Below are 15,694 nucleotides of genomic sequence, written 5' to 3'. Positions count from 1 at the left end.
TCTGGATTATTTACCTTGATTATTGTGTAATATATATTTTATGACCTTATCTTAGACAAAGATAATAAAAAGTATAAATTAATAAATTTGCAGGACATTTTTCTTGCAGTCTCGCTTGAATATGATTCTCGATTTTCATAAAAACCGGGCGAATCTAAAATTATAGGGGGGTATAAAGTATATTTAATGGTCGCTAGAAACGAATTATTTATATTTTGGAAATGTATATTTAATGTATGATTTTTTTACACATAATTAAGGATTTTCATTCACCTCAGGTTTATAACTTATTATTTTCAGAAGAGATCTGGATCAGATAAATGCTTTTGAACCCCTTTTAAATATATTTGTCCAAGAGAGCGAGAGCGCGCGATTTTTTTCCTCGAGAACTATACCACTACATGCTACAAACTCGTACCATAGGCCATGTTCACGACGCGACGTACGTAATCTAGCGCAGGATTGAAGTACAGATCCTTCCAGCGCAGCATGCCTGCCCCATCAGCTTAGCATACATGCCGATCCCTCGCTCTCGTTCGATGTAAACATTGCATAGCTATTTTTCCGCGCGTGCTTCCCATTCACTTTGTGTACAGTCGTAACGCCATTTTTAATGACGGGGGATTCATTGAGAGAACGCATTTTATAGCGTTAAATATCTTTCTAATCCTTCATAGAACGAAGGATTTTATCACAATGGATGTTACTTACACTATAGGAGTAAGTAACCGTTTCCTTTTGGACATGGATACTGTGTCCGATCCACAGGATATTTTTGCTGAAAAGGAACAACGAATGAAGGAGAAGAAGGAGAAAAGCAGCAAACCCAAACAGCCAAAGCCTGCGAAGAAAGCAGAACCAGCCAAAAAGGCCCCAGAACCTGAGCAAAAATCGAGGAAAGAAGGTATAAAAGCTCCCTTTTTTTCTTGGAAATGAAATGTATGATATATGATGTGTCTAAGGTAGTATTTTCTCATCTCCCCCATTCAATATTTAGGTATTCAAACGTCTTGCAAAATGTTCGTGGGGCCTGAAATAAATTTTCTCCACGCTCCGTGCACCACCACCCTAACCCGGCATGCTTTTCATATTCATGCCGCACGTGATTCAGTCATTGCGTTTACTCTTTAGTAGAGGCCCACGGCCAATATGGGAGATAATTATTAGAGACTTGCTTTGCAAAGAGTAAAAGAAACAACACCAACAAAAGCGTAATTATTTCCACCCCAAATTTTGTCTCATTGAGGTCAGAAGCCCATTTGTTTTGTGTGTGGATGACAACAAAAATCCCTATCATCAAAACAAAAGTAGGGGCCTAGACAGTGAATTTTGAAAGTAGACATTGTCATTGAATTTGAAAAGGGGTAATTTTTCATGAGGAATCTGCTTATCACATTTTTATTTGTCGCCAAGGTAATCCTTTGAAAGCAAATGTAAACAAAGGAAATTGGTCTCCCAAACTGGAGTGGAGACTCTGAAATTGGATACCCAAATTCTTTACGAAAGTCTCTCATATTGGAGATACTGTAAGTAACAGTCTAACCGCACCTTTTTCTCGGCGGGATAGAAGCAAAAGTCGGGAGTGCGGTTTATCCTACGTGACGGGTCTGAGCCAGCCCGACGCGTCGTAACCACTTCCGAACATGCAAGTCTGCCAGTCCACCACACATTGAGTGGCCGGGCGTAACGCCCAGGGCAATGTAGTTTAGTCTTTAGGGGTATGAGCCGCGGGTAACGGGAATTGATTATTATGATCTTAATATATTGTCCATAACAAATGCACCCACCTTCATGACACTAATTTCGACTTTATTTTCGATTCAAAGCAGCGAAATTCCCTGGCTAATTTCAAAGAGACGCCAAGCGTACTTGGTAATATTTTGTCACAGCTGAGCGAGAGTTGAGTAGCTGAGAGCTTGTGTTGTATTGTGGTTATTATAGTGCGACTTAAGCTGGCGCTATTCATTTTAACCCCTCCCCTCCAGAGACCCGTTTCTCGCCAGCTTTTTTTTTGTGAAAGGTAAGGATGTATTTATGTCAAATATGTTTGTAAAAATATTTTGTGTACCCGCATAGATCCTATAAGAGCGAATTCTACTGTGTTGTTGGTACAGTAGCAGATGCAAATTTTGACCGTTGCGAGTGATATACTGCTACTGAATGGTAAACGGAATTGCCAATTTTCCGTGTATACTAAAAAGTCTATGGGGAAACGGAATTTCCGTTTTCTGATATGCTGAAACGGAATTTACGATTTTCTGAAACGGAAAAGGCAATTTTTTGAAACGGAAAATCACTGTCCCTAGTTGTGATGCAAGAAATGTTAATGTTTCTTCCTCCTACGCCGGGAAAGACACGGATCATAATTTGATAAGATGCACTGGTACCGTATCGTTTGCAATGTACAAGAACGCCAGTGCTGTGTGTGTGTACACTGTGACTGTGAGGTGAGTGAGATGGCCAATGGTCGGGACCTTCCTTTCTTGCAATCATTTGTAGATGAATTGATCAAGAATAGCAGATTTCTGCATACCAGTAATCTCTTTGGATACTTTGAAATCTTTAACTTAGTTTTTTTTTTTTTTTTCGTACCTCAAATATGCATGTAAATGTAAGCATTTTTTTTTTTTTCCGGTCCAAAGTTGGGGGTGCTGTTTATAGTCTGTTACTTATGGTAATTTCTCTCATGGGAGACAGTCTCCCATATTGGCCATGCGCCTCTATTGCCTGGGCCTGGCCCAGGCAGGACTACTGTTGGCAGCCGTTTGTTTCAAGGAGTTTTTTTTTACATGTATTTCTCCTCGTACACGGACAGCTCCGCTCGCGATCGTGCAGCGCCATTGGGGGGTTAAGACCGTTACATAGGCGTTAACAATACAAAATCCCCCTGACGGGGCTCATCAATTTTTGTCTTTATTTCATTAAAAATATGTAAAAATAACTGGACCAAAATGAATATTATTATTCTGTTTTGGCCTAAAATGCACCAAAACAGGATAAAAAACTTTTTTTTTAATATAAAAAATTTCACAAAAAAAAAAAACAAAAAACAGTGACTTCAGAAGTTCATCTGTTGCGCAACTCTCACTTCCCTGGTTTATCGGAAAATAGTACTCTACATACGCACATACTATATGGCCATTGAGTCCCTGTACAGATCGAATGAGAACTTCGGTCTCTGTAATTGGTGAGTGAAGCCAACAGAGTTCAGCTGAACAACCAATATAATGGAGATTGAAGCTTTTGGTCTAGCACTAATGCAATTTCGCACTGGCTGAATTCAAGAGATTATCCCCATCAGTAATTGTTCAAAAATAATATAGCAAGTCTCAATCACTTCATGGTCAGTAAAGATCAAGACTAGACCTAGTCTACCCTCCGCTTTTCCAAACATCGCAATCAGGAATGGCTGTATCGATCTCGATGTCATCGTGCAAATTCTCACACAGCCAGACATTGCTTAGACCGATAAATAGGTCTATTTCTGTCAAGGATATGCTCCGCTGAGACTGTCTTGCTCCGCGGCATCCCCTCCGTCAATAGACTGATGATGGCCATCGGGCTCGTTCGTAATGGTGGAGCAAATAACGGCCGCTTATTACTGCAGCGACTGGAGAAAGGGTGTGCTTTTGCACCCTCCTCAATAACTCGTTAATTTTGCTTTTTGACGGGGGAAAAGGAAGAAATATTAAGATAACAAATACGATCAGCTTACCACCTCTCCGAAAAATCTTGAATTTGATGACAAACAGATCAGGATCATCCAGGTTCTTCTTCGTTCGCTTGATCAGCACTGCTACAGCTGAGTGCACATGTACGAATGTGATAGCCAATCGGCTGGCACGTCCTTATGCTCAGCTGTAGCTGATGGTGATTGAAGAAAAACCTGGCTCTTCCCGATCTGTTTGTCATCAAAATTCACTATTTTAAAAAAAAAATCAGAAAATGTTGATAAACTCAGACGAAATACATGTAGCAGATTTATCAGTCTAGACATTGCTTTGCTTGGAGTTCGATTTGCTGTTTTGATATGGACTGAAGTTAGCCACCAAAATTATGCAAACAAATGGGTGGGCTGCCGCAGGCAGATCCTTTTGGTCACTGATTTCAGTTTACAGTAAAACTAATTAGGCCCTATGGCAAAGCCAAGCAAAGAGATGTCTGAATGAGAATTCAACAATGACATCAAGATCCAACTGAAATAGAGCCAATGGCGATATTCTGAAAAGCAGTGGGTACATTGACCTTAGTTGAAACGTGATTGAGGGACTTGCTGTAACATTTGCGAACAATTACTGGTGTGGAAAGTCTTGAAGTAGGTAGGTGCAAAACTGCATTGGCGCCCATAGATCCCACAAAATCCCCCCCCCCCCTCTCCAACTAGCTTGCACAGGCATAACTGGGTATTTTTTGAGGGGCAGCTATTTGTTTATATTTATTCATCAAGACAGGGTTGTCCAGTTCAAGCCAATATGCCTCCTTTACAAGTAGGGACAGTGATTTCCACGATTGCAGAAAACAGACAAAATTCACAGAATCTGCCTTATGAAACTGAAAGTGGCTTTTCAAACGGAAAATCACAGTCCATTTTTCTAAAAATGAACAGAATAGCAACAGAAATTACTCCCAAATCCTCAATGAAATATGAATATCAACTGGTAAAAAAAAAATACGATCTCACTTTGCTACAACAATCATGACCATCTACACATCGTGACTGCACTGGAGTCCCTCCACTCAATTGTATCAAAATTAGTTTACACTCGCGTCCGCATAAAGACAGAAACGCGGCTGTGTGTTGCTGCCCTCTGCATTCGATCATAATATCACATCGAGATATTCCTCAAACCCAAATTGGTGGATAGGCGAAAGTCTTCTGCTCAAAACATGTCCAAAAAGTCCCCAATGCAGAGATAAAATCTCATTTAACCACAAAATAATGTGAAAGGTGAGGATGTTTTTATGTTTCTTTGAATAGTTTTGTACTTGAATCTTATCGATTTTAAAACATTGTTAGTACGGTGGCAGATACAAAGTTTGACCAGCGTGAGCATTTTGACATCGCTACTCATTGCGTATTGATTTTCAACGGAATTGTCACTTTTTCATGTACACAAAGTCTATGGGGAAATGGAATTTCTGTTTTCAGACATGCTGAAACAGAATGTAAGATTTTCTGAAACGGAAAATCACTGTCCATATACATACAAGATTTGGTTTTGTTGTTCTTCCATGAAGACACTAGGCCTGAAAGGAGTGATCGCCCGGACACTGGAAGGAGAGGTGGAAGAGGGGGTCGTGGAGGCAACCAGGACAGACCCAACTACAGGAGAAACAACAACAACAGAAGGTCAGAGGGGCAAGACAGCCACCTAGAAAACCAGGAGAACCAGGCACCTTCAGAGTACAGGAGTAGCGGTGGGGATAGGCCACCCCGTGATTTCCAAGGGGATAGACCCCCACGTGGAGACTACCAAGGTGACAGACCGTACAGAGGCAGGGGTAGGGGAAGAGGAGGCCCTCGTGGTGGACGTGGAGGATTCGGTGGACGAGGAGGATCATCTGATTATCGGAAGAGAGAGTTTGATAGGCATAGCGGATCGGACAAGAGGTATGTTTGCCTTATAGGAACTTGTAAAGGGAATTACAGGAATGGCATGCATCATTGCCCAACCTATCGCTAATTCAATTATTCAAATTAGCCAACTGGTAGCTTTTTAGGGAAGTATATTTTATCAGGTTTATGGATGGGATATGTGGTGAAATTATCGATTATAACAATGATTTTCATTCTGTTTCTGTCAGCTACATTTCACAAAGAACGTTGCACTAGTACATTGCATATTGCCACCCCCCCCCCCCTCATGTTCGCCTAAATATTCAGTACATGCACTCACTTGAAATCGAACCTACATGTACATGTAATGGCCATAAGTTTGTTACTTGGTATCAGTTGGTCAAAGATCAATTTATATTGTAATTAAAGAATCATTTTATTCATGTAACAGCTATCACTTTCGATCTATATGTACATGTACTCTGTAAATGTTACCATTCCTTTGAATTACTAATGGCGCAGTCACATTTCCCCTACACAAAAAAAAATGGCAGTTTTTACATTTTTTGGATCAGCTACATATAGGTGAATTGAATAAAAATAAATAAAACTGCTGTTTACGTCTCGCCGTATGGCTGCCGTTAGGGAAATATGACAGCTGCATTAGAATTAGCTTAGTAATAGCAGATTTTTTTCTGATTGTTTTTTGTATAATCTGTGATATCTGCCTTTTTTTTGTTGCAATCTTCTTGTATCCTACATGTATTTAATTGTTCCAACTTGTTGCTTAGTACATGTCATTATTACAGGTGAAAAAAAATTTCATTTTACTAGTCTGTCCCTCGCCCTTGTTTTATTTGCTTATTTGTTTATTATATTTTTATTGCTCTTTCCTCCCCTCCCTCCCCTCTATTTGCTTCATGTTATCCCCTGTGCATGCATGATATCTTTTTCCTATTCCACCCTGTGGTTTGTTAAACCTGCCAATGGCCCATCCCGCCCTGGTGTAACATACCCTCCTAATGTACGCCTGCATCCAATTGGTTCGTGTCTTGGTCTCCCAGCAGCTCGTTCAAAGGCCAGGACAAGAGGGAAGGAAGTGGCTCCCACAACTGGGGAAATATCAAGGACGATGTCAAGTAAGTCCTGCCTTTCTTGCTTCCCTTTTTGTCTCACCTGCTTAGCAGAGTGAGACAAGGCGCCGCTTTTCCGACGGCGGCGGCGTCAACATCAAATCTTAACCTAAGGTTAAGTTTTTGAAATGACATCATAACATAACTTAGAAAGTATATGGACCTAGTTCATGAAACTTGGCCATAAGGTTAATCAAGTATTACTGACATCCAGTAGAGTTTCATGTCACATGACCAAGGTCGAAGGTCATTTAGGGTCAATGAACTTAGACCATGTTGGGGGAATCACCATCAAATCTTAATCCGAGGTTAAGTTTTTGAAATGTCATCATAACTTAGAAAATATATGGACCTAGTTCATTAATTTCGGACATAAGGTTAATCAAGTGTCACCAAACATCCTGCATGAGTTTCACGTCACATGACCAAGGTCAAAGGTCATTTAGGGTCAATAAACTTTGGCCGATTTGGGGGGTATCTGTTGAATTACAATCAAAACTTTAAAAGTTTTTGGATCTGATTCATGAAACTTGGACATAATAGTAATCAAGTATCACTGAACATCCTGTGCAAGTTTCAGGTCACATTATCAAGGTCAAAGGTCATTTAGGGTCAATGAACTTTGGCCAAATTGGGTGTATTTGTTGAATTACCATCATAACTTTGAAAGTATGTTGGTCTAGTTCATAAAACTTGGACATAAGAGTAATCAAGTATCACTGAACATCCTGTGCGCATTTTAGGTCACATGACCAAGGTCAAAGGTCAATGAACTTTGGCCATAATGGTGGTATCTGTTGAATTACAGTTTCAGGTCACATGATCATGGTCAAAGGTCATGTGAGGCAATGATTTTTTGGCCACATTGGGGGTATTTGTTGAATTACCATCCTATCTCTGTAAGTGTATTGGTCTAGTTAAAAAAAAAGTGGAAATAAGAGTAACCAAGTATCACTGAACATCTTGTGCGAGTTATAGTAGTTTTCAAAGTCAGCACTGCTGCTATGTTGAATCGCGTGATGCAGGTGAGACGGCCAGAGGCATTCCACTTGTTATGACTTTCACAACACTCCCTTTTCTGCCTAGGATTGAATGACCCTCATGATAAGTAGCAAATTTCACAATACAAACTACATTGCAGGAAGGGGGAGGGGGCAGATTTGAAGTCATGAATGAACTACTGTAACTAACTACAAACCAAGTGCTCTTTATAAACTTTGTCTTGAAGAGTGAGATTTGAGAGGGGGATGTGTAACCCTGGCCTAACTGCTGCTAACCCCTTTTAAAATATTGTTGAATTGCAATTTTGGTATATTTCATTTGCATGAATTTTGAATTCCAAACGGAGGGGGTTGGGGCTTTTTTATTGTTACCGTTGAGTAGTAAATGTAACGAGATCTACTCCAGAACAAGATTTAGATAGTGTATTGGTATTATTTTCTATTATAACCATTCATTCCTTTTGTAAATTTTCTTGTAGGGATCTGAATACTTCGAACGCAAGCGAGGAAGGCACTACACAAGAATGGAACCAACCTGCTGACGGTGAACAATCGGAAAATGCCCCAACGTAAGAACAACTGTCCCAATGGGGGACCTACCACTTTTCAGACAAATGTAGTCATTACTTTTGCCATATTTTACGGCCATATTGTAAAAAATACTTTTTGTATGTAAAAGGGCAGATTCTGCATTGGTTTCCTTTTTATTTATTAATTTACTTGTTTACTCTAAAATATAAGCTAGTTAAAACTACTGGAGTGAAAAGAAAGTAAAACAAATGGGGGGGGTCATTATTGTGTCTTGTCAATGTTTGCTTTTACTAGTTTGATTTACTTAGTATTAGATAGGATTTTTAACAAACAAACGACTGTTAACAAATATCACTGTCTTGATACTTGTTGGTGGCTGTAGATAAAATTCTCGTCAACAAGCAGCTAACATTGTTTCATTTTTTTAACCCTATCCAGGGGGGGGCATCCCCCTCAGCAATTCGCTCAATATTTTCGCCGCGCGAAATTTTTTGACCACGCTGCTTGCTGACTTTTTACTTTTAAGTCTTGCGCAACTTTTGAGACCAGTTTTACGTCACCTGGGTACGCGGTTCCGGAATCACGCAACATTATGTAAGTGCATGTCAGACCAAAAATTGCTCAAAAACGTGATTTCGTGTACAAAGTCAATGCAAATTGTGTTTTTAACCAAAAATCATAAATGGATGATTATTTTTATTTTTGCTTGTCCAAATGTATTTGTTTTATGCTGTTTATGATCTCAGAAGAGTCCCCAACAAATTTCATTGAAAAAACAATGAAAAATAAAAGGTCCAAAAAACAGAAATACATAAGAAATTGCAAAAAAACAATATAACACATAAGAAATTTATCTGATATTGCAATTTTTTTCATGTACACTTGCTTAGAACACCACAAAGAGTTTCTAAACCAAAAAATTAGAACATTTGAAGCTTTATTTAGGGAGTTAAAGTGAAAAGTATGATTTTGCATACTAATTATGCATAAAATAGCATAATCACTCAATAGCAATTTGCATAAAATAAATTACTATACAATTGTTATGTCCCAGACAACCTGTGTGCCAATTTTCAGTGCCGGCCATATGAACTCCCAAAATACCCCGGCCTAGATAGGGTTAATTGATCAGATTTTGTAGGAAATAACATTGTTAAAATCAAATAAATTATGGGACATCTCATTTAGGGCCAGAATGCGATCAAGTCGTTGATATAGTCAAGCATAAATTTGAATTGAGCTTCATGGAGCATTCCCTGGTCCCGTTGTTACACTCGTTTTTATTGCCCGTTCTAGGACTACTCCCAAGGAAGGCGAAGAGAACGAAGGTGCGCCGGAGGATGGAGAGGAAAAGGAACCGGAAAAGGACGAGATGACCCTGGATGAATACAAGGCTATGGTCTCCAAGGAACGTGTCAAAACCGAATTCAATTTACGGCGAGCTGGCGAGGGTGAAGATAACTCGCAATGGAAACAGACCTACGTTCTCAAGAAGGAAACGACCAAGGATGACAGCGAAAAGGTACCCCCATTTTTCATTTTATGTCATGCATGAGGATCTCTACAAGTTGCTGGAGTGGGGTTGGCTAGAGTGGGAGTTACTGGTGGTAAATTACCTCTCTATCACTATACTTAAATATTTTCAGGTATTGCCCTTTTCCAAGCATATTCTGCCATTTTCTTGTACATCTTAATTACTTCCCAGCTTTTACAAATTTTTCGGGATATTTCCCACCTGAAACAGGAAATACCTCAATTTCTTTGGAAATCGCCAACCCTGAGCTGTTAATTGTTGCAGAAAAAAAAGGATACTACAATTTCTCTTTTCATATTGATAGGGATGTGATGGTGACCATGAATTCCACCAATTAAACAGTTTTGTTCAGTAATTGGTTCATCGTTAATAAATTTAAATGGAGAGTTAGGGACCTTTTTTTTGTTGTTGAAGTAGCACAAATGCTCCATACCACCAGTTCCCTGCCTTTGATCAATTAACTGACTTTTTTTTCTTTTCTTCCAAGTCAGGGCTAGGAAAATAGGAAAAGAGATAAATTCTTCTTAGATTTTCCATTGGCATGAAATACACCATATTATATAAGTTACAATTTTGTGGTGTGTATTCAAGATTGTGATCATTTATATTTTGATTAGTTCAGAAAGCAATCTGAAACAATGGAATACTTCAAATGCAATCATCGTTTTTCCAATTCGGGTGCCCTGGTGAAACAAGTTGAATATTAATGACTAGTGCTAGATGTTCCCCTTGTAACGGGTGTTGTCCGTTACTCAGAGTAGAATATGTATTTTCCGTACCAACAGACATGTACCACTTTGTATATTTCACCCATCATTTTAGTATTCTAGTTTTCCTTGGCCTGACAGTGTCTGGAGCAATACAAAGGTATCCCTGTAACGAGACAGAAGTACATTCTTGGCCATTAAAAGCCATCGTTATTAGAGGCATTTCTGGTGCTTGTCAAGGAATCTTGTATTGGAAAATAATGATCCATGTGCCCATCAGAGCTCGATGCACAGTACATGTACCTAGTCTTGATAGCAGGGAGGAATTTTTTCTCTCAAAATCCTTATACTTGACACCCTTGTTCTTTGTCTCCAGCATGAATATATCTACCAAAAGGATCACCATACCAAGCAGGATGCCTCCGGACTGATCAACATCACCTTCTCTGACCAAACCCCAGGTGGGCGAGGCCGCGGCGCAAGGAGAGGTGGGCGCGGAGCGGGTGGACGGGGTGGAGAACGCGGCGGAGACCGTGGTGGTGGTCGCGGACGTGGCGGAGACCGCATGTCACGTGGAGGCCGTGGCGGACGCGGTGGAAGATACCGCGACGAGTCGGCCATCGCCGTCGACAACGAGGAGGAATTCCCCTCCCTTTCGAAGTAAAGAGGGTGCAAGAAATGCACGGTTGGTAACAACACAAGAAGTGAAGAGAGAATAATGTGCTGTGTAATTTATTCCCTTTCGTATAAATATTTTTCACCTGCAGTTAAACACAGGTGTTGTTTTTTTTGGAGATCACGCTCTGTGAGGTTGCGTTATACTACATGTGGGGTATAAAGGCAATGAACAGTTGTAGGTTCCTTATTTTGACCCAGCTGACTCCTATCTACCCCATGGCAATATGATAGCCCTTATTTCTTTTGTGATGTAGCTCGAGATGGAGCTTGTAATTACATTTTTTTACCATCAAAAGAGAACATTTCTGTTGAACATTACAGATTTAAAAAAGTAATGTATATTATCTTTTTTATTCATCATCGGTCTTTTTGAATTATTGTCTTCTTCCAACTGATCTGTTGTGAGTAGCTATGTACCAAGATGAGATTTGAAGCACCATACAGTTGCAATGTGTGCCATGTTAATGTTTAGGAGAATGTATTATTATTGGACAGAATCACGCGGGTAAAGATTCCCCATTTTAGGTTGGAAGGTGAAAACGACATGAATCGGAGAATATAATTGTTTAAAAGAGCTTTTGTGTGGAGTTCATAATGCACAATGCTTGCATCTGAAGAAAGATGTTTTCACAATTTTCTAATTTAATGTGCGTGTCCACTCAGTGGCTGTAAGACACATCATTGGCAAGGGAATATTGTCATGGCACTGCGTTCGGTATGCCATTATCCTTACATGTGTGAACTTGAATCGTAATGATGTACCATGAATTCTGCATTATAATAATAGTATTATTTCTTTGTCTGTCAGACCAGGAGCCCGTAACACAAAACTTAGCAATGATCGTAGAACATTTTTCTACGATTGATTCCATTGACTACAATGTACAATCCATCGTGAAAATCAAGCGTACGATCAATCGCTAACTTTTGTGTTTCGGGACTCAGGACACCATCTCATAAAGAGTTGCGTTTGATCCAATTAATCACAACCATAGCAAACCAAGAACTAGCACTACCAACAACTACTAACATGTCAGTTCTTTGTCTATATACTTATGCATTTATTGTTGTGTCCAGAGGGAAGTTTTATACATTTGCTATACAAACATCGATGGATTTCAATAGCTAATTGAGATCGATTGTATCAATCACAACCTCAGTGTAAGAAGGGGTCATCGCTTGTTTTTGGCAGGAAGATAGTGCACTGTATAAAGGAATTAATGTTACCAGTCAATCTGCAATGCAACTCTATTATTTTCTGCAAGTGAGGAAAGGGAAGAAGAAAATTTGGATGGCCACAGAAGGGAATGTTCAAGATAATGATAATACTCTTTAATATATTGGAAGGTTTGGTTTGTGATTGCTAACACATTTACTGAGAAAGCGTTAGGAACGTACCTCTACCCCAAGTTCAGCAACTTCAGGTTCTTGTTTGAAGGGAACTATAACCTCTTGACAGCATGGCAGTGTATGCTTGAATGAATAGAAAGTGGATAATTACAGAAGGTAAATATTTGATGCAGAAAAATCACAGATCAAGAAATAGAAGACGGGGTGCCTTGGCTGCTCAATGCATCTTATTGATAACTCCTTGAAGGAGAAGCTTGAAAACAAAATAATTCAATTTTCATAATGGAGAAAAATATGTATACAATTTGTATTTGATGCTGAAAGTAAGCATTTAAAAGACATTTGAAAAAAAAAATCTGTGAGAATTGTTTATTAAAGAAGTACTAAGAAATTTCTAATAGCTTTTGTAGTCTTATTGACATTGATGTTGGATGATAGACTTGCCGATGGATGTAAGGCATGATATGAAAGATGAACTATAAGTATTCCAATGAAAACAATTATGGTCTGCGTTGAATTGCTGCTATATGCCTTGTTCGTATAACTTGAATAAATTTTTGTTCAAGTACCCAAGGGGAATATATGAATTATGTATAATGCCAATTATCCGAGGAGAAAACTTTTATGTACATTTTCTCTGAAGATAAAGTTTGTACAGAGTTAAATGTTTGACCATTGATTTAAGGGAGAAATGATGGGGTTGTCATAGATGATTAAGTTTCATTTTGCATGTCATTTCTAGTATCATCCATGTACATTTTTACATCATTAAATGACAAATTATTTTAATTAGCTTGCTTGGGGCAGTTGATCTATTCCATTTGTTCTCATATTTGTCAGATGATTGGGAGACAATATGTTCAAAATACACTTGCACTTGATTGCAAATGTCATGCGATTAATGCCACATATTCTTTTGCAAATGGCAGGTTACTGCTTGGGTGCAAGTTTGCAACCCAATTATAGGGGAAGTAAAATTATTGATTGCAATCTTTTGCCATGCCCTCCGAAGTCTCCTATCTCAAGGCTGCATACTTTTCTTCTGCTTACTCCTAGTTATGGTGGTAGTAATGATTAATGACTTCATATGTTTATTTCTTTTTAATATGAAATGAATTCCATCTATACCTTTGTTGCAAAGTGTGTTTAATGCTCCTTTTTGTGACATTGTTCATATTCCATGTTAGAAGAATATATTTTTCATTTAAAAGGGAATCAGAAGCCAAGTTGATACAATTTTGTTAACGTTGATTGCAGTTTCCAACAGCATTTTTTCATGAACTTGGTCAAGAAAATTGTGCAAGCTTAGATATTTTACATGTACTTTTCGATCTGTATCCATTTGTGGATATCTTCCACTTGCACATGCAAAAAATATCATCTTAAAACATAGTGTTGGCTCACCTGTATTGCTATTTTTGAGAAGTTAATGGGAAAGGTTTGACCAGTACATGGTTTATCACAAGAAGCTGGTGCTTAGGAAACAGGAGTTTAATACACTATAAGACGACCACAACGAAAACATGAACTTGGCAATTTGTGTTTTGTAAACCCTCTACTTTACCAAAAGAGCTATCATCCCCTATAATGCACATCTGCACCTCGTGTCTGATAGATTTGTTATCATTGTCATACAAGAGTATTATTGCAATATGATAAAGCAAGGTTTGATTTATTTCATGTTGATAAATGATTATTAGGTGACCTCATATTCCAACCATTATTATATTATTGACCCTGTGTGTATTTCATGAAGCTGTTTGTAAGTTAGAAATGACTGGTGATCCTTTCTTGGGAGCTAAGTACATGCTAGTTATGATTAAGCGTATATCATTACGCACAAGAAAGAATCGCCAGTCATTGGTAAGCAGTGAGTAACTAACGAGCACCTTTATGAAAAGGCCCCCAAGAAGGTATTTACTGCTTCGGCTACCACATCTGTTCCCGTCATGTTTATGAATTTATATGTGTGAGTGTGAATCTCAGAGCTGCCAGCTATTTAAAAAAGTCATAATTTATACGATTTTCATGTCAAATTACACCATCACGCTTTTGAGGTAGAAAAGGTATACACATTTAATACTCGCGTAGTAATACATTGCACAGTGAAATGTACTTGCCTGACTAGGCAAGCTAGTGCTTCACAAAAGTTATGTAATACTCTGGATAAGTATTCCTGACAACCGTCCTGTAGGGTTGGCAAAACTTGGCATTTACTTCTAAGAAATTTATAATACCGCTTGGCAGGTATTAGTTATATACCTTTTATCTCAGAATGATGACTTTTGAGCTTCTAGGTTACTACTTTTTACTTTGTCTTTTAAAGGTTGGCAGCTCTGGAATCTGTTTAAATTAATGATTCTTGCAAAGTGTTAATCTTTGCCATTTGAATTTGTTAGTAGCCAAGCTTTTTTATATTCTTGATATTTTCCCTTTTTTATGAGTTCTTTGTATTCTTTTCATCGATAAATCTCATAACTATCCTTTCCCCGTTTAGTACAAGGAAGACTCTAAATCACCTAGACAAGGTGGCATGAGTGACTGTCAGAAGGATATGGGAGCAGGATTTATTTAGTTGTTCCAAGTCTTCTGTTGCATCCCATGTAAACACCTGTTTTCTATGACGTGTCCACGAACCCTAAGGCCGTGTTGCATCAAATTCGGTCTCTGTCACTGCATTCCCTACGATACCAAAATGACTCATTGAGCAGTTGCGAAAAAGGGTGTCGCAAGTAATATTTGGATTGCTCAGACATGTTGCATATTTGGTATTAACGATCACTTTGGGATTGTATTTCCAAAAAAAAAATTATTATTCACCATTGGATGGGGCCGAGACTAGTCTTTGTGTAGGGCTGGTTTGTGAAACCAGCCACATGGTCATGTGACTTAATCACACCTCCCTATGTCCTTCTGACTCCTTCACCCAAGTGCCAACCAACCTGGAAAGCATTTCATGGAACAGATAATGATTTTCACTGACAGTTGTTGAAAGCTACTGCAAATCCTTGGATGTGATTGGCTGCAAGTCAAATAGTCTGTAAAAATCGCTGAAATCTTTTCCATGAAATGCCATTTATATGATGCAAATTAACTATTATCTAGCTTCCAGTTTCTCTGCATGAGATTTTCCATCTGTTTATATATTCACATCCCTGTAATTAAATGGTAGTCTACACTCCCATAACCTCCGAAATTTGGAT

General features: G+C 38.7%; 1 protein-coding gene across 3 annotated transcripts; it reads left to right on the top strand.

Moving 5' to 3' along the window:
* The first annotated feature begins 413 nt into the window (after positions 1 to 413).
* On the top strand, positions 414 to 15,282 carry LOC121423958 (plasminogen activator inhibitor 1 RNA-binding protein-like). Of its 3 annotated transcripts, none has more exons than XM_041619508.1 (6): positions 415 to 904; positions 5,239 to 5,611; positions 6,625 to 6,696; positions 8,171 to 8,260; positions 9,519 to 9,744; positions 10,840 to 15,282. In XM_041619508.1, exons 1-6 carry the CDS (start codon positions 697 to 699, stop codon positions 11,125 to 11,127), a joined length of 1,257 nt encoding a protein of 418 aa, XP_041475442.1. In that variant the 5' UTR covers positions 415 to 696; the 3' UTR covers positions 11,128 to 15,282. The 3 variants fall into 3 exon arrangements, with proteins under 3 accessions (XP_041475443.1, XP_041475442.1, XP_041475441.1); XM_041619507.1 differs by having other exon boundaries at positions 6,622 to 6,696; XM_041619509.1 differs by lacking the exon at positions 6,625 to 6,696 and having other exon boundaries at positions 414 to 904.
* Positions 15,283 to 15,694: the final 412 nt, after the last annotated feature.

The sequence above is a fragment of the Lytechinus variegatus genome, chromosome 11 (assembly GCF_018143015.1).
Source record: "Lytechinus variegatus isolate NC3 chromosome 11, Lvar_3.0, whole genome shotgun sequence".
Classification (NCBI taxonomy): Eukaryota; Metazoa; Echinodermata; class Echinoidea; order Temnopleuroida; family Toxopneustidae; genus Lytechinus; species Lytechinus variegatus.
The sequence above is the reverse complement of the archived record's forward strand: the minus strand, read 5'-3'. Positions and strand labels throughout refer to the sequence as shown.